Source organism: Anomalospiza imberbis, chromosome 22, assembly GCF_031753505.1.
Source record: "Anomalospiza imberbis isolate Cuckoo-Finch-1a 21T00152 chromosome 22, ASM3175350v1, whole genome shotgun sequence".
Taxonomy (NCBI): Eukaryota; Metazoa; Chordata; class Aves; order Passeriformes; family Viduidae; genus Anomalospiza; species Anomalospiza imberbis.
In genome coordinates this window covers 5548221-5570434 of record NC_089702.1, presented here as the reverse complement: position 1 = coordinate 5570434, position 22214 = coordinate 5548221, and the positions used below count along the sequence as shown (strand labels likewise).

Genomic DNA, 22214 nt, shown 5'->3' with positions numbered 1-22214 from the left:
ATAACAATTATTCCGCGGAGATTCCGCTGAGGAATCGCGGCCCCGTAAATCAAATTCCCACCCCCGCCTCTCCCGCTTTTCCCTTCCTTCCCTGCTCCCGTTTAACCCCGGGAATGCTCCCGAACAAGGCGCCCTCATCGTTAAAAATTGATTTTTTATTTATGGCCGCGCCATATCCCGCCGGAATTCCGCCTTTGGAAACCCCACGTTTACGCTGAGATTTGTGTTCCCGTTCCTTCCCAAATCCCTTTTTTTTTTTGGGTTTTTTTCCCCCTCCCCCTCCCCCGGCGTGGAAATATCCGATATCCTTCATTAGCTCGATTACATGGGATAAGGGGTTTATTCCTTTAAATTATTTAACCTTGGGAGAACCCGCTGGGACCCCATAAATTCCGGCCCCGCTAATGAAAATCATCCGTTAGGGCCGTTCCGAAGACAACGGGAAAAGGGATTAAAATATCTCGGAAAATCAACTCCTTTTTTTTTTCTTAATCCTTGGAATCTTTTGATAATTCACCAAAAACCTCCTTTTTTTTCCTTCGATAATTCACCAAAAACCTCCTGTTTTCCCCACCTCGGTGCTGATCCCGAAATTTCTTTTTTTTTCGGTAGGATATCTGATTTTTCCCGGATTTTTGGAAAAGCACCTCTGGAAGGAGAGAGGGTACTGAACTCCTTTTTTTTTTTTTTAGCTGAATTTGGCAGAATTTAGCTCCTAATTCCAGAAATAAACATCCAGCACTTTTTGTGGCTTTCCCTGAATTTCCTGGAATTTTGATCCATGGGAAGGGATGGGATCCAGACACGGAAATGGGAAGGGATGGAGCTCAACCCCAAAAATTGGACTAAAAAACCCAACCCAGTGCACTGAAAAAAGGGGGGAAAAGCAAAATTCAGGAGTTTTGCTTCAAGTTTGGATCTATTTTATTCATTAATAAACCTAATAAATTAATTTAAGCTGTGCCCCCCTTGTGGGGACATTTTTAGGATCCAGGTCCCTCTGATGGGAGACGTTGTCCCATAAATTCAATTATTTGGCATTGTTTTGGCCTTTTTTTGCTAAAACGGGGTTTTTTACACATTTTTTGGGGTATGGGGTTGGTGGACCTCCACACAGGACGAGCACTGAGAAATTTCAGGAAGGTCTGAGGAAAAACAACGGGATTTGGGGTGGATTTTCAAGGAAAAAGGTCAAAAATGCATCATTTGCCCTCTTTTCCTCATTGGGTTTTTATACTGTTTGGTTTTGGGATTTTAGGGGGGTTTTTAAAGCAGTTGAGAAGAGTCAAACAACCCCAAAATTCACCCAGCCGACCCTAAAGAAGACTCAGGGAATTCAGGCACGGAATAAAATTCTGAATTATCTGGAATTCTCCAGGTTTCTCACAGGAGATTCCAAGCAGGATGGAATTCACCAGGGGAAGAACCAAGATCTGAGCAAGGAGAACCAACCACCCCCTCCCCTTCCCAAGCCAAGCAACTCCAGAAAGCCACAAAAATTCCAATAATTGAAGGTTTGGAGACGGAAATATCCCATTTCTGTGGCGCTTCAGAAGTGGAACCGGGAGCTGCCAGATTTACGGAGCTCCAGAAGTTCCGTGGAGGCACCAGGAAGGACCTGCCCACTCTTGGGCCACTGGTGGCCACCAGACCTGGCAGTCCTGGCCAGAGGTCTCCAAAAAGCGTTGATAAATTGGTTTTAAAGGGATTGGAGCTGGAGCTGGGATTTGCCCAAATCTGGAGCAACCTCACAGAGATAACACCGGAGCTGAGGGAAGAGTCCAGGATCAATGCCAGGAGGAAATCAAAGGCTCTGGAGCCTCATTTTTGCCTGGATCCCATTTCCAGAGTGTGCATGACCACCCTGACCCCGAGAAAATCCCAGGTTTAAAACCTCAGTTTAAGGGCGGCTCCTCAACTTCCCAGCTCCAGCAGATTCTAGTTTCCAACCTTCCTGCCCTAACCCGGAGCGAAGATGAAACCGGAGCCAAGGGAAGAGTTCGGGATCGAATCCAGGGAGGAATCAAAGGCTCTGAATCCTCATTTTTCCCTGGATCCCTTTCCCAGTGTGAACACGACCACCATGACCCCACTAAAACCCCACATTTAAACGGGGGTTTAAGGTCGTCTCCATTTCCCAGCTCCGACAGATCCCAGCTCCAGTCTGGGATAAAACCAGAGCCAAGGGAAGATCTGGGGAGGAACCAGAGGCTCTGGACCTTCACCTTCCTGGGATCCCATCCCCAGAGCGTGTAGGAACACCCTGACCCCTGGAAAACCCCACATTTAAAGGATGATTTAAGGACGGCTTCTCAATTTCCCAGATTCCCAACGCTCCTGGAAACCAAACCCAATTTCCCTGCTTTAATCACCGCGCCTCGCTTTGTCTCCAAGCCCTTTCTTTGCCTTTCTCTCCCTTTCTTCTCCATTTATTTCTTTTTTTTTTTTGGTGCTAAACCTGTAAAAGGCGCTGGGCTCGGAGTTCATTTGGCCGCGGAGCTGATAAGCCATGAAAAACACGGAGCCGGCGATGGAAGCGCTGACAGCGCCGGTTCTGCCGCCGGGCCCAGCTGCAATTTGCCTTCCAGGGCTGTCTCCGAAAACAAAAACGCTCCACACGCAGCATGCAAAGAAGTTCCGAGTGCGTTGGGGGGCTCGGGGAAAGAGGAGAAGGGGGTGGAAAAAGCCACATGGAAGACGAGAAGGGCGGGCGGCACTGGGAGCAGGGAGAGAGCTGCAGATCAATCATTTATAATTAACAAAAATCCGATTGGGGCTTTAAATAGAGATCAATGTGCGGCGGGGCTGAGTGGATTGCGAGGATGTATTCACCTTCTCGTAACTCTCCTCGCGAGCTGTCACACCTCCCGAACCCCCATTTGTTTTGTTAACAAAGCTTCAGGGGGCGCCGGGCTCTCATTGAAATTTCATTAATCTAATGGAGTAAAGTCCTGGAGAGGGGAAAGAAAAAAAAAAAAAAGGAAAAAAAATCAAATTCTCGTTGGGCGAGATGGTACCTGGGAAAGATAACCTCTGGTTGAACTCCCCGCCTCGGCGGGCTCTGCCATCAGTCTGGGAGCAGACAGCAGCGGGATGATTGCAGCCACCGGCCGCAGATCCTTCTTCTGCTGCTGCCGCTTCTGCTGCCGCTCCCCCCCGCGCCCCCCGGGCTGAGCGCCGGCGCCGCCGGCCACGCGCTGGGACCATGGCGGGGTCACGGCGGGGACTGGGACAGGGTCAGGTCTAAAATCATCCTGGGTTCAGGTCTGGAACCACAGCGGGGTCACGGCGGGGACTGGGACAAGGTCAGGTCTAAAATCATCCTGGGTTTGGGTCTGGATCTGCAGTGGGGTCACATCTGGGACTGGGACAGGGTCAGGTCTAAAATCATCCTGGGTTTGGGTCTGGATCTGCAGTGGGGTCACATCTGGGACTGGGACAGGGTCAGGTCTAAAGTCACCATGGGTTTGGGTCTGGATCTGCAGTGGGGTCACATCTGGGACTGGGACAGGGTCAGGTCTAAAGTCACCATGGGTTTGGGTCTGGATCTGCAGTGGGGTCACATCTGGGACTGGGACAGGGTCAGGTCTAAAGTCACCATGGGTTTGGGTCTGGAACCACAGCGGGGTCATGGAGGCAACTGGGACAGGGGTCGGGTCTAAAACCACCACAGGCTCGGTTCTGGACCTACCATGGGCTCGGCTCTAAAACCATCACAGGTTCAGTTCTGGAACTGGACATGTCCATCCCAGATGTCCCCTCATGGAATCCTGGAGTTGTTGAGGTTGGAAAAGACCTCCAAGATCAAGGCCAAACTTCAACCCAGCGCTGCCACGGAATCATGGAATGGTTTGGGTGGGAAAGGACCTTAAGGCCCTTCCACGGACACCTCCCGCTGTCCCAGGGGGCTCCAAGCCCCGTCCAGCCTGGTGTGGGACACTTCCAGGGATCCAGGGGCAGCCACAGCTGCTCTGGGGCCTGTGGCACCCCTCCCACGTCCCCACGTGCCACATCCACACACCCTTTAAATCCCTCCGACGGCTTCACCTCTGCCCTGGGAAGGAAACGGGGTCGTTTTTGGGATATCGCCATCCTCCCTGCAGCTAAAAATCCCAAACTCTCTTCTCCTCCCCACCCACCCCAATCCTCAACTTCTTGAAACCCTCATGGGTTTTGAGGAGCTTTCCAAGGGAAAATTTGCTTTCAAGGGAAAACTGGGGGGTTTTCTCTTGAAAACCTCCGCACTCCTCCCGCTGCTGGATGCATGACCGTCCCAGCAGCTCCCGCTAGCTTTTCGGGGATGTTGTATTCCGAATATTCCAGGAATCCCAACAACTGGAGTAACACAGCCACAGGAGACTCTCAACTTTCAGTTCACGCTCCCGGCAAATTCCTCGTCCTCCTGGCTGTGGGAAAGAGCAGGAAACTTGAATCCAAGCGAGGAAAGGCCGTTAAAAATGCGGAAATCTCACGGGTTCCTCAATGCCTGGCACAGCGGGCGGGGCAGGAATTTTTGGAAAACTCCAGGAATTCGAGAGGATGGTTATAAAGCTGAGCACAGACATCTGCACAGCCCCACTCTGCTCCGGCAGTGGCAGTTATTCCACAGATTCTTCCTAAATTTATTGGGAAAATGAAATCGTCTGTTCCCCCGCTCCAAAATCCAGGTGGCGGATAAAATCCAGCTGCAATTTTTATTTGGGATAATCCCAGGCAGCGCCAGCTGTGTGGTGAGCACTGCCAAGGCCTTGGCTGCAACCCCAAATGCTGCTTTGATTCCCAATTAAATCCTGCCTTGATTCCCACAGAAATCCAGGAAATCAAAGCTGGAAAATCCCGATTAAATCCATTTAATGGCCACGGTGACGGGTCCTGGCTTGTCCCCACGCCAGTCCCACTGTGGTGGCACTGAGGTGGCACCGAGGGGACACAGAAGATCCAGATCCCCCTCAGGACATCCCCATGTCACTTTTTGGCTTTTTCCTTCCCCTCATTCCTGTTCTCCAAGGTCTTTCCTCCCCCAGTCCGGAGTTTTCCAAGTTTTTCTGTGATGGGTGGAGAGGGACAGATCCTCCCTGTCCTGGGAAAAATGGGATCGGCGATTCCATGGAAAACCCCAGCTCCTTCTCCCGCTCCACAGGCACCTGGATTCGTGTCCTTGGACAAGCTGCTCCTCCTGGTGGGACTTCCCTCAGGGATGGAATTCCGAGGGAATCCGTGGCTGCTCACTCCCTGGAATTGTCCCAGGCCAGGCTGGAGCAGCCTGGGATAACGGGAATTGTCCCTGGATGGGACTGGAGAGGTTTTAATGTCTTTTCCACCCCAAACCATTCCAGGATTCTGGAATGCTCTCCTGACCCACCCCAAGCCCCTCCTTCCAGCTCTAGGCTTCCCAGGCCATGATCCTGCCTGACTTCAGGAGATCAGAGGGAAAAAAGCAGGAAAAAGATGAAATTGAGGGGAGGAGGAGTGGGAGGGCAGCGGGACAGAGTGACCAGGACAGAGTGACCAGGACAGAGTGACCCTGCCAGGTGACCCTGCTGGACCAATGGACACAGCCAGGCCAGGAGGCGCTGAGCCAGCGGATCCCAGCCTGGAACTTTCCAGGAGTGAAAACAGGGAATTTTGGCACATTAACACTGATTTCTCCATGGCCACAGCCCCAAAAAATCCCGTTTATTTTGCACAGAGACAACAGAATTCCAAGAACATCCAGGGAGGATGGAGTGAGCCAGGGATTCAAGGAGAGGGCAACACTGGGCCAGGAAAATTCCCAGAGGGAATTCTGGAGCTGAGATCCCACAGATATCCCACATTCCCAACCCTCTGCTTTCCCTGGAAATCCTCTCTTGGCCCCACACTGACCATGGGTGTCCCAAATTCCCACGCTGACCACGGGTATCCCAAATTCCCAAGCCCTCAATTTTCCCTGGATCTCCCCTTTTGGCCCCACAATGACCACAGGTGTCCCAAATTCCCAACTCCTTGGTTTTCCATGGATCTCCTCTTTTGGCTGCACACTGACCACTGGTATCCCAAATTCCCATGCTGACCATAGATATCCCAAATTCCCACCCTCACCACGGGTACCCCACATTCCCAACCCCTCTGTAGTTGGATCCCACACGGATCCACCTGCAGAATCCGCCCCCATTCCTTCCTGTTTCTCTCATTCCAGCCCTGCTCTGGAATCGCCTTTCCCTTCCTGATCCAACCGGGATAAAGGACGAGCAGGGACAGAAGAAGAAAAATCTCTCTCACAGAACATTCCAGACAGAATAAAAAAAATCCCTAAATTAAATTTTTTTGGTTTTTGGTTTCTTTTAAAGCGCAGCACCTTTTTGGGAATCCATGCGGGAGCAGGGAAGCAAGGAAATCTGGGAATGAGGGAGAGGCGCACGTACAGCCCCGTTTCCAAACACACACACACGGACGAGCCTTGGGGGAATTGGGTGAACTTTTGAACCAGAGCTGCGCAGAGACAGAGCCGAGAGCCTGTTCCCACTTTAATAAACAATTCCCTCTTTTTTTTTTTTTCTTTCCTTTTTTTTTTTTCCCTCAATTAATTAAGGTTTGGGAAGGAAAAAAAATGGCAGGAGAGGAGTAATGGAGCAGGCGGCGCGTTCCTTACAGATGGATCCTACCTTTGGCTGCTTATTAAATCTCTGCATGATTGCGCTGCAGAAAATTAATCGCATTGTTTTCCCTTTTTCCGAGGGCTCTGCAAACAGCTCGGGAAGCGTTGCTTGGCTCCCGCTCCCTACCCCCATTCCCGCCTGGAAAACGAGGCCGGAGCCGCGGATCCGCGTTGGTTTCGCGCCGCGGGTTTCTGACGCTGGGGTTGGGGGAAATTTGGAATTATCATGTTTGGGTGAGGCAGGATCTGGTGGGAAAGAGGGAAAGGTTGGGAAAGGGGAGGGATCTGGATCCCTGCAGGGTCTGTGGAAGGATGTGGGATGGTGGAGATGGAGCCCAGCTCCGACCTCCTCTTCCTCCTCCTCATCCTCATCTTCATCCTCATCCTGGTCCTCATCCTGATCCTCACCCTGATCCTGATCCTCAGCTGCCTCCTTTTCCTCCTCCTCCTCCTCATCCTGATCTTCATCCTCATCCTGATCCTTACCTTCATCCTCAGCTGCCTCCTCTTCCTCCTCCTCATCCTGGTCCTCACCCAGATTCTGATCCTGATCCCAATCCTCACCTTGATCTTCATCCTCATCCTCACCCTGATCCTGATCCTCAGCTGCCCCCTCTTCCTCCTCCTCCTCCTCCTCCTCACCCTGATCCTGATCTTCATCCTGATCCTGATCCTCAACCTCCTCCTCCTCATCCTGATCCTGATCTTCATCCTGATCCTGACCCTCAGCCTCCTCTTTCTCATCCTCCTACTCCCACCTCCAAAGGCACCACCACTGACCCAGAGGTCCCAGTTTGAGCCCCAAACTGGAAGGGGATGAGGAACAGCCCGTGTCCCGAGACCTTTGGCCGAGTCCAGATTTGCATTCCCATTGTTTGGAGTGAGCTGAGCACTTCCACAGCTGCTCCCAGGCCTCTGGAATTCCCATCCGGGACCTTTGGACACCAAAAACCGGGAGAACAATGGAGCAGGTGTGGGACCGAGGGAAATCCCTCCGTGTTCCTGTGGAGAGGGACAGGGCATGGCCCCATTCCCAAAATAACCCCGGCAGCGCTCCTGGGAATTTCCCAAGTTCAAAAACGGGATCGAGGCCAGTTCTGGGATACGGGGGGAGCGGGGGGTCAGCAGGAAGGGAAAAGGGGAAAAGGGGAAAAGGGGGAAGGGAAAAGGGGAAGGGAAAAGAGAAAGAGGAAAAGGGGAAAGGGAAAGGGAAAAGGGAGAAGAGCAGAAAGGGAAAAGGGAAAGGGGGAAATGGGAAAAGGGAAAAAGAGGGGAAAAGGGGGAAGGGAAAACAGGGACAAGAGAAAAGGGGAAAACGGGAAAAGGGAAAGGGAAAAAGGAAAAGGGAAAATGGAAAAGGAAAAAGGGAAAAGGGGAAAGGGGAAAAGGGAAAAGGGGAAAAGGGAAAAGGGGAAAGAAAAGGATGAAAGGGGAAAAGGGGGAAAGGGGGAAATAGAGGAAGGGGGAAAGGGAAAAGGAAAAGGGAAAAAGGAAAAAGGGAAAGGGGAAAAGGGAAAACACGAAAATGGGAAAAGGAAAAAGGAAAAAGGGAAATGGAAAAGGGGAAAAGGGAAAAGGAAAGGGGAAATGGAAATGGGAAATGGGAATTGAAAAGGGGAAAGGGAAAAGGGTGAGGGAAAAGGGGAAAGGGTGAGGTGGAATTGACCTTTCCCACACCTCTCCTGCTGCTCTGTGGCAGAGATCCCTCACCCAAATTCATCCCAAACCTCCAGCTTCCCATGTGGAATCTCAGGATGGGAAGGAATCCCTACCCGGGCACAAAAACCAGCAGTTGGATGCCAGGCTTCAAAATGCCCCAGGATCTGGAATTTCCAACCCCCAAATCTCCCACTTCAGGGCCCTCCAGCCCATCAGGGTCTGCCCGGAGATGGATCCCAGCTCAAATTTTTAGGAATTTTGCCTTCCATAAGGCCAGGAAGAGCAGGAGCAGCCCCCAGCACTTTGTACCCAAAATGCCAACCAGGAAACCAGGAACGTTCCCAATTAAACCCCAAGGAATCTGCTCCAGAGGAGGAGGGATGATGGGGAAACTGAGGCACAACGCAGAGCAAGGATACGAATCCAGAACTGGGAGTGCTCTGCCTTCCCCATCCCTCTTTTCCTTCCACATTCCTCTTATCCCATCCCTCTTTTCTGAATCCTCCATTTCCCATCCCTCTTTTCTCATCCCTCTTTTCCTTCCCCTTCCTTCTTTTCCCTTGCCATTCCTCTCTTCCGAATCCTTCTTTTCCCAATCCCTCTTTTCCCAATCCCTCTTTTTCCACCCCTCTTTTCCCACCCCTCTTTTCCCTCCCCACCTCTTCCCCCCATCCCTCCCCACCCTCCCAACCACCACCCCAAAACACCTAAAACCTCCCTGGGAACAACCACCAACACCCCAAAAACCCTCCCCAGCTGGAGAAACCCCAACTTCATCCTCCCAAAAACCCCGCGGGCCGCGGGTAAACGGGAATGATCCTTGGACGATCCTCGGATGATCCGTGGGTTGCCATGGCTGCAAGGTGACCCCTCGGAGCCGCGGCCGCACCAGCCGGGGGCAGCGGGGTCAGCGCGCGACCGCTCCGACCCCCGGGGTGAAAAGTTCAGGCATCCCAGGAAAAACCAATACGGCCGCTTCCCGATTTATTTCCATTCCCAGCAAGCCATGCATAGAAAATCCAGATAAATCCCATTATAAAATCCCAGATAAATCCCATTCAGCCCCACCGGGACGCGACACCCAATGGATGCAAACAGATGTCCACAGGGAGCGGGCGGGGGCGGGCTGCCGTTAATATTTATTCGCAATTTATATCAATCCCGCCCCCAAATCCCTTTTGTTGTTTAAAACAAAAAAAAAAAAACCCTTGCCCTCCCTCTGGAATTTTTTTTTTTATTATTTCTTTTTTTCCCCGTTGGTTTTTCCCAATCCGGTGTAGAATTAGGGGGGATAATGAGTATTTACGGCGTGTCGTTAGCACCGCGATTTATATCCCGAATATGCCGAGCGCTTTTCCCGGAGTTCTGCTGACGGATGGATCCCATTCCCAGCCCGGCCTGGATTTTCCACCCTTCCCAAGCTCTCCTTGAGGTCCCACCTCGGGAGAAGCTGCCACGAGGTGGCCACGAGGTGGCTCCTGGAGCCCTTCAAGAAAGTCCGGAATATTCCAAAGGGATAACGGGAATTTAACGGGAACTGGGGCGCGGGGGGTGGGAGGAGGCGACTCAGCAAATCTGGGCTTTGCAGGCAAAAATTTATCTTTTTTTTTTTTGGTGGGATGGTGGGAGGGGAAAAGCAGGAAATCTGGGATTTTATATTAAAAATATTTAAAAATAAAATATGCCCAAAATTCCCTGGAAAATGGATTTTTTTGGCTGCTTTTTAAGAGATGGTGGAGGGGAACAGGAGGAAATCTGGGATATTATTTTTTAAAATGGGGCTTAAAATTCCCTGGGAAATGGGGTTTTGCGGCTGTTTCTAAGGGATGATGGAAAGGAAAAGCAGAAAATCTGGGATATTATTTTAAAATATTTAAGAAAAAACAGGAGCCAAAAAAATCCTTGGTAGAAGAGATGGTTAAAGGGAAAAGCAAAAAATCTGGGATATTACATAAAAATATTTTTTAAAAAAGGAGCCCAAAGTTCCCTGGGAAATGGGATTTTTCTCGCTGCTTTTTAAGGGATGGTGGAAGGGAAAAACAGAAAAGTTGGGATATTATTGAATAAATATTTAAGAAAAAACGGGAGCCAAGTTTCATTGGAAGAAGGGATGATTAAAGGGAAAAGCAGGAAATCTGGGATATTATTTTTTTAAAATGTTGCCTAAAATTCCCTGGAAAATGGGTTTTCTGGGATATTATATAAGAAATATTTTTTAAAAAGGTGTCCAAAATTCCCTGGAAAATCGTTTTTGGGTTTTTTTTTTTTTTGTTGTTTTTTTGTTGTTTTTTTTTTTTTTTTTTGCTGTTTCTAAGGGATGATGGAAGGGAAAAGCAGAAAATCTGGGATATTATTTAATAAATATTAAAGAAAAAACAGGAGTCAAAATTCCTTGGTAGAAGGGATGGTTAAAGGGAAAAGCAAAAAATCTGGGATATTATATAAAAAATATTTTTAAAAAAAGGTGCCCAAAGTTCCCTGGGAAATGGGATTTTTCTCAATGCTTTCTAAGGGATGGTGGAAGGGAAAAGCAGCAAATCTGGGATATTATTTAAGAAAAAACAGGAGCCAAAATTCCTTGGAAGAAGGGATGGTGAAAGGGAACAGCAGAAAACTTGGGATATTATATATAAAATATTAAAGAAAAAAAACTCTGCCCAAAATTACCTGTAAAAGGGGATTTTTATAGCTGCTTTTTAAGGGATGGTGGAGGGGAAAAGCAGAAAATCTGGGATATTTTTTAATTAATATCTTTTTTAAAAAGACGCCCAAAATTCCCTGGAAAATGGGATTTTTGTGGCTGCTTTTTAAGGGATGATTAAAGGGAAAGGCAGAAAATCTGAGATATTATTTTTAAATATTTAAGAAAAAACTGGAGCCAAAAATGCCTTGGAAGAAGGGATGGCTAAAGGAAAAAGCAGAAAATCTGGGATATTATATAAAAAATATTTAAAAAAAAAAGTTGCCTAAAATTCCCGGGAAAATGGGATTTTTCTCAATGCTTTCTAAGGGATGGTGGAAGGGAAAAGCAGCAAATCTGGGATATTATTTAATAAATATTAAAGAAAAAACAGGAGCCAAAATTCCTGGGAAAAGGGGATGATGGAAAGGAAAAGAATAAAATCTGGGATATTATTTAGAGGATTTTTTTTTAAAAACAGTGCCTAAAAAAACATGGAAAAGGGGATTTTTGTGGCTGCTTTTAAGGGATGGTGGAGGGGAAAAGCAGAATATTTGGGATATTATTGAATAAATATTTAAGAAAAAACGGGAGCCAAGTTTCATTGGAAGAAGGGATGATTAAAGGGAAAAGCAGGAAATCTGGGATATTATTTTAAAATATTTAAGAAAAAACAGGAGCTAAAAATTCCTTGGTAGAAGGGATGATTAAAGGGAAAAGCAGAAAATTTGGCGTATTGTATTTTTTTTAAAAGGGGATTCAAATTTCCTTGGAAGAAGGGGAAAAGCAGAAATTCTGGGATATTATTTAGAGGATTTTTTTTAAAGAGCAGTGCCTAAAATTCCCGGGAAAAGGGGATTTTTGTGGCTGCTTTTAAGGGGTGGTGGAGGGGAAAAGCAGGAAAATGGTCGGGAAGGAATAGGGTCGGGAAGGAAAATCCCAATCCTAAACCTGACCCAGCGCTGATCCCAGCCCAGGGATTTTTTTTCCAGCTTTGGCTGCTCCTGCCCAGGATTGGGATCAGGGATCGGGGCTGGAATTGGGATCAGGGATGGGATTGGGGTCGGGGCTGGGATTGGGGTCGGGGCTGGGATTGGGGTCGGGGATTGGGATTGGGGTCAGGGATTGGGATTGGGATCAGGGATTGGGGCTAGGATTGGGATCAGGGATTTGGATCGGGTCAGGGATTGGGGTCAGGGACAGGGATTGGGGTCAGGGATTGGGATCAGGGATGGGATTGGGGTCGGGGCTGGGATTGGGGTCAGGGATTGGGATTGGGATCAGGGATTGGGGCTAGGATTGGGATCAGGGATTTGGATCGGGTCAGGGATTGGGGTCAGGGTCAGGATCGGGGTCAGGGCCGGGGTCAGTCCCTGGTCCCGTTTCCGCTGTGGCAGCTCCACCACAGAAGGGCAGCAGGACAGAGCCAGGGCTGGGATTTGGGATTGGGTTTGGGATTGGAGGTGCAGGAATGTGGGACAGGGGGAGGGAAAATCCCATTTTTCCCTTTTCCCTCAAGATCCCTTGGCATTCCATTGAATTCTAAAATAAATAAAATTTAAGTGATTTTGATCCATTTACCCCAAATAAAATTCCAACATAAATCAAATTTAAGTGGTTTTGGTCCATTTATCCCAACTCTAACCCAAAATCCAAATTAAAATCTTCCATTTTCCATGTTTTTTTCCCCAGATTTTCCCAGGTTGGGTGGGACGAGGACCAGGGAATTTTCCCCCTCAAACCAAATGGAATTTTTCAGGAATTGCCATCGAGAAATTCCCAAATTTGACCAAATCCTCGATTTTCCTGGAGCAGAAACACGGGGAGGGGCAAAAAAAAACCTCAAAAAAAAAATTTCAAAAAAAAAAGAGCTTAAAAAAATTCCAAATGAATGAAAAAGGAAGAAAATCCTGGGATTTTCCTGGGGAGGGACCAAAATTCCCGAGGAATTCCCCCAGAGCGGCCCCAGCCAAAGGCCCGGGTGATGAATGGGGGGTTGGGGTTAGGCCGGGGTTTAGGCCCAGTTTCATCTAGGCTGGGTAAACAGCTCATTAATCCCGAGACTAAATGAGGTGGGAATGCAAATATCGGGAGGGGATGAGGGCAGGGGACAGCGGAGGGGGAAAAAAGGGGGAAAAGGGGGAAAAATGGGATTTGTTTTATAGGGGATGGAAAATAGAAATGGGATTTTTTTAATAGGGGAAGAGGAAAAAATGGGATTTGTTTTATTGGGGCAAGGGGGAAAATGGGATTTTTTTTATATGGAATGAAGAAAAAATTGATTTATTTTATATGGGAGGGGGGGAAAATGAGATTTATTTTATTGGGGAAGGAGAAAATAAAGTCAGGGAGGAAAAAAGGGAGAAATTCAGGAGCTGGAGTTTTGGGATTTCCAGAAGAATGGGTGGCACAATAAATGAGCCACCCCAAAAGTTTCATTCCCTAAAGAGAATTGGGGCAGGTTTGGGGTTTTGACATATTTTAAAGGGTCTTAAAAATCTTTTAAAGATTTTAAAGTGGTTTGTAGGGTTTTGAAGAATTTGGAAGGATTTTAGAGAGTTTTGAACTATTTTAAAGGATTTTAAAGGGTTTTGAGGGGGTTTAAAGGGTTTTAGAAGATTTTGAAGGATTTTAGAGAGTTTTGAACTATTTTAAAGGGTTTTGAAGGTGTTTAAAGAGTTACAGAAGGTTTTAAAGGGTTTTGAAATATTTTAAAGAGTCTTGAAGGGGTTTAAAGGGTTTGAGAAGGTTTTGAAGGATTTTAAAATATTTTAAGGGTTTTGAAGTGTTTTAAAGGATTTTAGAGAGTTTTGGACCATTATAAAGGGTTTTGAAGGATTTGGAAGGATTTTAGAGAGTTTTGAACTATTTTAAAGGATTTTAAAGGATTTTGAAGCGGTTTAAAGGATTTTAGAAGGTTTTGAAGGATTTTAAAAGATTTAAAATGGTTTTAAAATATTTCAAAGGGTTTTGAAAGGTTTTGAAGTATTTTAGAAAGTTTTGAACTATTTTTAAGGGTTTTAGGAGGTTTTGAAGGATTTTAGAGAGTTTTGAACCGTTTCCAAGGACATTTTTGGGGGTTTTGAAGGGTTTAAAGGGTTTTTAAGGCTGACCCTGCCCCCGTGGCCGCTCCAATCCTCCCCATCCCACCCTTCCCGCACACCCCATGCATCAGGTGTTTATCGGGAATTCCGGAGCTCTTCCCCAGCTTTTGGAAGGAGTTCAGAGAGCACCGGGAGTTCCCCTGCCCCTAAATTTGCTCCTCCCTGGCTTCCGGTGCCTCCCGACCCTAAAATCAGGGCTGGAAAAATCCCAAAAGCCATCAGTTCCCAGTTAAAATAAACTTCCCGTTTCTCCCCCAAATTCCAGGGGATTTTTTTTTGGGTTTTGTGCCTTTGATCTTCTCCGGGTTGAGGCTGGAGCAGCTCTGTTCAGCTGATTAATGAATGAATTAATTAATGATTAATTAATCAGAAGGCGTTCGGAGGATTTGGGATGGCTGTCTCCGGTGGGAGATATCCCTGTCCACGGCACGGGGTTGGAACTGGGGGATTTTTAGGGTTTTTCCCACCCTAAAACATTCTGGGATTTCTGAGTCAAAACACCCGGACCCCACAGCAGCATCCAACAGATAAATGGGATCCAAAGGATAAAAATTCCCTAAATCCAGCTCAGTCCTTCCCTCCTGCACCTCTTGGCTCTGCCAAAGGCTATTTGGGATTATCCAGGCCAGGAAAATGAGGAAAAAATCCCAAAAACTCTGCCCAAACCCAGGGGGTTCCTGGCTGGGAAGGTGCCACAGTGAGGGGAAAACCTTAACCCCAAACCAATCCCGAGCCCAAACCAATCCCGAGCCCAAATCATCAATCCTGACCCCAAATCATCAATCCTAACCCAAATCATAAATCCTGACCCCAAATCATCAATCCCAACCCAAATCATAAATCCTGACCCCAAATCATCAATCCCAACCCAAATCATCAATCCCAACCCCAAATCAGTCCCAATGGATGGGACGTGTCTGTGGGGTGGGATCGGTTTATTTGGGATGTGTTTGTGGGATGGGATTTGCTTGGGATGTGTCTGTGGGAGGATTTGGGGTTTGGGGGAGGATTTGGGTTTTGGGGGAGGGTTTGGAGGCTGGGTTTGGGTTCTTTGATGGGGTTTGGGGATAAAACGAGAGGAAGAAGCGGCGCCTGCGCATGATCCTGGCCGGGCGCGTTCCCAAAGCCCCTTCACAAAGCCTGATCCCAAAGCCTGATCCCAAAGCCCGTTCCCATTCCCAAAGCCCCTTCCCAAGACCTGTTCCTAAGCCCCATTCCCAAAGCCCCTTCCCAAAACCCCTTCCCAAAGCCTGTTCTCGTTCCCAAAGCCTGTTCCTCTTCCCAAAACCCATTCCCAAAGCCCCTTCCCATTCCCAAAGCCCATTCCTAAAGCCCGTTCCCGTTCCCAAAGCTCCTTCCCTTTCCCAAGGCCTGTTGCTAAACCCCATTCCCAGAGCCCGTTCCTAAAACCCCTTCCCAAAGCCCCTTCCCAAAGCACGCTCCCGGGCCCGTTCCCAATGCGCGCTCCCGGGCGCGCTCCCGACGCCGCGCGTTCCCGGCCGCCCCCACACGGGGGCGCTGCAGAATTCCGGAGCCGCCGCCGCGCCCGGAGGGAGCGCGGGACCCCCAAACAAACCCTAAAAACACCAAAATTACCCCAAATAGACCCTTAAAACACAAAATGACCCAAATTAGACCCTAAAAACACCAAAATGACCCCAAATAAACCCTAAAAACACCAAAATAACCCAAATAAACCCTAAAAACACCAAAATGACCCAAATTAGACCCTAAAAACACCAAAATGACCCCAAATAAACCCTAAAACCACCAAAATAACCCAAATAAACCCTAAAAACACCAAAATGACCGCAAATAGACCATAAAAACACCAAAATGACCCCAAATAGACCATAAAAACACCAAAATTACCCCAAATAGACCCTTAAAACACCAAAATGACCCAATTTAGACCCTAAATACACCAAAATGACCCCAAACAGATCCCAAATCGACCAAAATAGCCCTAAATAGACCCTAAAACTACCAAAATAACCCTCAATACACCAAAATCACCCCAAATAGACCCCAAATGCACCGAATAGATTGCGATGGATCCCAATAAACACAGACACGTCCCAATATTCACCGACAATCCCAAAAATCCCCCAGTAAACACGGACACACCCCAATATTCTCTGACAGCCCCAAAAATGCCTCAATAAACACAGGCAAGCCCCGAATATCCATGGACAGCCCCAAAATCCATGGACAACTCCAAAAATGCCCCAATAAACATGGACACACCCCAATATTGACTGAGCAACGGGAATAAAGGATTATCAAAAGGGATGGAGCAGGATCCAAAGGGATCAATCAATATCGCAAGGGATCAATCAATATCCAATAGGATAAATCAATATCCAAAAGGACTAATGAACAACCAAAGGGATCAATCAATATCCAAAGGAAACAGAGGAATATCCCAAGGGATAAATCAATAACAAAAGGGATTGATCAATATCCAAAGGGATCAATCAATAACCAATAGGATAAATCAACATCCAAAGGGATAAACCAATAAACAAAGGGACTGATCAATAACAAATAGGATCAATCAATATCCCAAGGGATTGATCAATATCCAAAGGGATCAATCAATAACCAATAGGATAAATCAACATCCAAAGGGATCGATCAATATCCAAAGGGATCAATCCATTGGGAATGGACGAAGCGCTGAGAAACCCCAAAATCCCCTCCTGAATTCTGGGATGGATGGAACCCAACGGATTCCGGATTTATCCTTGATCTTCTCCCGAAGATCAAATCCCAAGAATTCCAAGAAACACCAAAAACATCCCAGAATTCCAAGAAATCTTCCAAAACATTCCCAAAAAATCAGCGACTCACCCTCATCCTGGAATTCTGTTGGGAACGAGGCTGGGGAAATGTGGGAAGGGCCAAAATTCCAGCCGGGATTTTCCTCGGAGCCGTCGTGAACATCGCGCTCATCCCCACCTGGATGGATGTGGGGAAAATTTGAGGAATTTGGGAGGAATTTTTGAGGATATTTGAGGACTTTTGAGGAATTTTGAGGAATTTTTGGGGGAGATTTGAGGAATTTTGAGGAATTTTGGAGGGAAATTTGGGGAATTTGGAAATTCCTAGCCCCGAATATCCCCGTTTCCTTCCAGTTCCCTCTGAAATGCAAGCTGATTTTTCTGGGATTTCAGGGGTTTTAGGGCAAATCAGGGTGGACAAGGGAACTCCCACTGGAAAAAGCCAGGAATGCCAAAATTCCAGAGGCAAACCCAAATCCTCGGCCCTGCCCTCAGGCCGTGACCTTGCCGGAAATCCAAGTGGGAAATAAAGGATTGCACTAAAACAGGGAATTTCCCAGGATTTTAGGGAAGGAGAGCTTGGAAATCCTTCAGGAGAGAGGGGAAAATGATAAAAACATGGATTTCCTATCAAAAATTACAGGGAAAATTATAAAAACATGGATTTCCTGCAGAAATTTACTGGGATTGAGATAAAAATATGGATTTCTTGCACAAATGATAAGGAAAAAGGATAAAAATATGGATTTTCTATATAAATTTACAAGGAAAAAGGATAAAACCATGGATTTTCGATATAGATTTACAGGGATAAAGGATAAAAGCATTCATTTCCTACACAAATTTATAGGGATTGGGACAAAAGCCTGGATTTCCAGCAGAAATTTACAGGGAAAAAGGATAAAACCATGGATTCCATGCACAAATCATAAGGAAAAAAGAATAAAACCATGGATTTTTGATATAAATTTACAGGGAAAAAGGATAAAAACATTAATTTCCTGCACAAATTTTAAGGAAAAAAGGATAAAACCATGGATTTCCTACAAACAAATGACCCAGTCCGGGCTGTGGAAAGAATCTTTCCGCCCCTGAAATTAATTTCTGTTGAATTTTCCAGGGAATTTCCGTGGGATTTTCTGGAGAGGCCGCCCTGTGCCAGGTGCTGAGATCGCTTTTAACAAAAAACCCAGCGGCGATAAAAGATTTTTAATTGGGTATGAAAGGGTTTTTAATTGGACATCAAAAGGTTTTTAATTGGATATTCGAAGGTTTTTAATTCAATATTTGCTCCGATAAGGGAGCGGGGGCAGCTGCTCCTCACTCAGCGCCCTCCAAACAGCCCCAACACGGAATTTCCAGCGGCTCGGCGACGATTTCCAAAGAAAGCTGGGCCAGAAAATGCTCCAATGGCAAGAATTCCCGTTTTCTGGGAAAAAAATTGGAATGATAAAAGAAAAAAAGTGGGGTCATCAAGTGATCTGACGTCAGTGACTCCCGTTTTTAAGGAAAAAAATGGGAATTATAAGAAAAAAAGTGGGGTCATGAAATGATCCAGCATCAAGAATTCCCTCGTTTAGGGACAAAATGGGAATGATAAAAGTGGGAATGGAAGACAATGGTGGGAAAATCCTCAAAATTGGGAATGGATGAGAATTATGGGAAAATCCCAAAAACTGGGGATGGATAAAATGGTGGAACAACCCCAAAAAGTTGGAATGGAAGAGAATCATGGGAAAACCCCAAAAATTGGGAGCGGAATAGTTTGGAGCTCCTGGGATTTGATAAAAGCACAAAATTTATAAATTTGGGCTGGGTTTGAATCCTATTTTTACCCAAAACCCTAAATTTTTGCCTTCAAATCCTATTTTTTACCTTAAAATCCCTTTTTTTTTTGCCTCCAAACCCTATTTTTCTATTCCATCCCCATCTTATCCCACCACAATCATCCCCCAAAAAATCCCAAATAACCCCAAATCCCTCCAGCATCATTTCTCTTTTTTTCAGGATGCAATCCCAGCCAGGAATCCCAAAAATTCCTCCCCATATCCATCAGGAGCCGATTTCCCTTCGCTTCCCAAACCATCCCAAGCCTCATTTTCTCCTCTCATTCCCATTTTTGGGTTTTTTTTGTTAAGTGGGTGTAAAAAATCAAATTCCCAGCGCACTAAAAAGGGAAAAATCTTTGGGATTGAGGCTTTTTTGGCGTTTTTTTTTTTTTTTGCTTTATTGGGGGGGGGGGGGGATTTGGGGGGGGGGCTTTTTTTTTTAATTTTTTGGGTTTTTTGGAATTTTTTGGGGGATGTTTTGGGGATTTTTTTGGGGGGATCTTTTGGGGTTTTTTGGGGATTTTTTGGGGTTTTTTGGGATTTTTTGGGGATTTTTTTGGGGGGGGAATCTTTTGGAGATTTTTGGGGCATTTTGGGGGGATTTATGGGGCTTTTTGGGGGCTCTTTTCGGTATTTGTTTGGAATTTTTGAGGGGGATTTTTTAAAGTTGCTTGGGGATTTTTTGGGGGTTTTTTGGTTTTTTTGGGGATTTTTGGGTGATTTTTTTGGGTTTTCTTTTTGTTTTTTTGGGATGGAGCTGCTGGAGCTTGCAGTGATTGCCGGCGCCCAGCAGGTCGGGCTGCAAGGCAGCGGCAGCCGGGAATGCGCCTCTGGAATTTCCCTGCCGTCCCCTCCCCCAGGCACGGAAAAAACATGGAATGTCTTGGGAATGTCCAAAGCCAATCCCTGGAAAGGATGGGGAGGAAACAAACAGGAATTTCTTGGGAATACCCAAAGGCAGCGAGGATGGGGGGTATAAAACCAGGGAATTTCTTGGGAATAGCCAAAACCAGCAAGGAATAATCCCAGGAAAGGATGGGGAGGAAAATCTGGTGGATTTGGGGCTCATGGAGAGGCGGCAATAATTGAAAATATTCCAAAATTGGCAATCCTGCAGCGGGTCGGAGTTTAGGGTGGAATAAACCAGAAAAGCTGAACTTTTGGGATTTGGAGAATAATTCCAAAAGAAATTCAGCAGCTCAGGGGTTAAATTATTCCTTGTCCCAGGGCCGAGAAAATTTCTGGATACAAAATCGGGGAGCGTTATTGGAAATTATGAATCTTTTTTCCCATTTTTTTGGGGAAGCAGGAGGGGCTGTACCCACCGGGAATGATCTCAGGTGAGGGGATCCATGAAATTCCAGCCCCAGGAGGGGAATTTTTGGGGAATTTTCCAACAATCCCTAATCAGGACAGGCTCCCACCAAAATAATTCTACAGAACGGGCAATAATTAATCAATAATTCTATAAAAACCACACGTGAAGCTGGGAAATAATTAGTTAACAAATCGGCAGGATTGCAGGCAATTAATTAATTAATAATTCTGCAGAAGGGGCAGTAAAGAATAAATAATTTTATATATATATATATATATATATATATATATAAAATATATACATATGTATATAATATATAGAAAATATATAGACTATATATGGATATATTTAAAATATATATAATGTATATTATATAATATAAAATAGATCATATATTATATTTATTTATATATTATAGAAAATATCTATATTAAATATTGTATTATGTGTAAATGCATATATATTTTCATAAAATAAAAATATTTCTTGTGTATTAAAAATATATAAATATAAATAAATTAATATAATATTTATGTAGTAATATACAGTATAATTAATATGTATATCCTGTAATATAGAATGTTTCTAATATATCTAATATATGTATCTAATATATATAATATGTAATATATATAACTCTAAAAATTATATAGTATATAGGATATATAAATATAGGATATATAAATATATAAATATATAAAATTATTTGCTTTTCTTTCCATCTCCGCGGTGTTTTGACATCTCCGGAGCCGGAGCGTTGTTGTTTATAACCGCGGGGCCGGCGATTTGAGCCTCGCGTTCCAGTTCTTGTCAATCCCAAGGTTTTTTTCCTGCTTTTTTCCCAACACTTCATAAATCTAAGCCGGGCTTGTGAGCCTGAGCCCAGCTCAGCAAAGCCGGAGCCTCCCGGCATGAGCCCAAAAGGGCTTTTTATAAATAAAACTTCCTAAAATCACCCAGCACTCCATTAATTCCCGGCCACTCCGGCTCGGCTTCAAAGGGAATCTTTGCAGCAAAAAAAGGAATTTTTTTTTAGGTTTTTTTTGTTGTTGTTGTTGTTTTAATGATTTGCTACTTGGCCTTGTCATAACTACACGGAGTAAAAAGGCAGCGGCGGGGAGAGGGTTGGGGAAACGCCAGGTTCCGGCTCCCAGGCGGCTGCAGCTCCCTGGACTGGGGGTTTTAAAGGGAAAAAAGGGTTGCAAAGATTTGGGTTTGGGGTTTTTTTGGGGGATTTTGTTCCTGAAGGGAGAGGACAAGGATGGACATGGCGGCATGGCTCCAGCGGGATGGAGTTCTGTTCTCCAAGGCAGAGTGATAAAGAGATCAGAAAAATGGATAAAAGGGAAATAAAACAATCAAACAAAATAATGCCAAAAAAGTTATACCAAAAAATGAAGCAAAAAATTGATAAAAATATCAGCTAAACCGGGCCTGCTATGAGGTGAGGCCTGCTGAGGCCTGGTGAGGCCTGCTGAGGCCTTCTGAGGCCTGGTGAGGCCTGCTGAGGCCTACTCCAACTTTTTTCTTTGTTAATGAATCCCTTTAATTAACAAAGCTCCCATTTTTTAAATCACAGTTCATCCCATTTCTATTAACTATTCCTGACTCCAAGAGGTGGGAATTTTCTGGGGTTAAGGCACGGGGCTGGGACAAGCAGAAGTTATGGCTCCAACCCACATTTTTTGAGCCTCAATTTTCCCAAATTTCCTAAAAATGGAAGAGCCATTCCGTGACTCTCTGATTTTTTGGCACTCAGGAGCTCGGGTGACTCCGTAACCTCTCTTGAAGACCCTCAGAGATGGACAAGGTGGCCATGGAATTTCCCATTTTCCCATGGGGTACCTGGCTGTGCATTCCCTGAGCACTCCAAGGATTCATTCCCACTAAAATTGCCAAATTTCCTTCCACATCCCGATTCTCCTACTTTTCCTTCCACTTCTGACTCCATCAAAAGAATATCGCGAGGAACAAAAGGCTCCCTCCTCCTCCATCCCTGAAATTCCATGAATTTCCCAATTTCAAAACCTCATTTGGAGCCTTTGACGCGCTCGGCTCTTCCCTTCCTTTCCATTTTTTTGTTAATTTTTCTGCCCAGCTGTCCACTGGACTTTTCCAGAGGGTGCCAGATGCTGGATTCATGGGGAAAACAATGCTTGGGAAGCAATTAAAGCTTGGAGGATCCGACTGAAATGGGAGAATGC

The 22214-nt window shown here is 45.9% G+C and overlaps 1 protein-coding gene across 1 annotated transcript in view; it reads right to left on the bottom strand.

The window, feature by feature from the left end:
• The window catches only part of SKAP1 (src kinase associated phosphoprotein 1), a 65009-nt gene that overhangs the window by 37981 nt on the left and 4814 nt on the right, over window positions 1–22214 (bottom strand). Inside the window, exon 4 of the mRNA XM_068211970.1 lies at window positions 16934–17041. Within this exon, the coding sequence (XP_068068071.1) occupies window positions 16934–17041 (108 nt within the window). The remainder of the gene's footprint in view (window positions 1–16933; window positions 17042–22214) is intronic.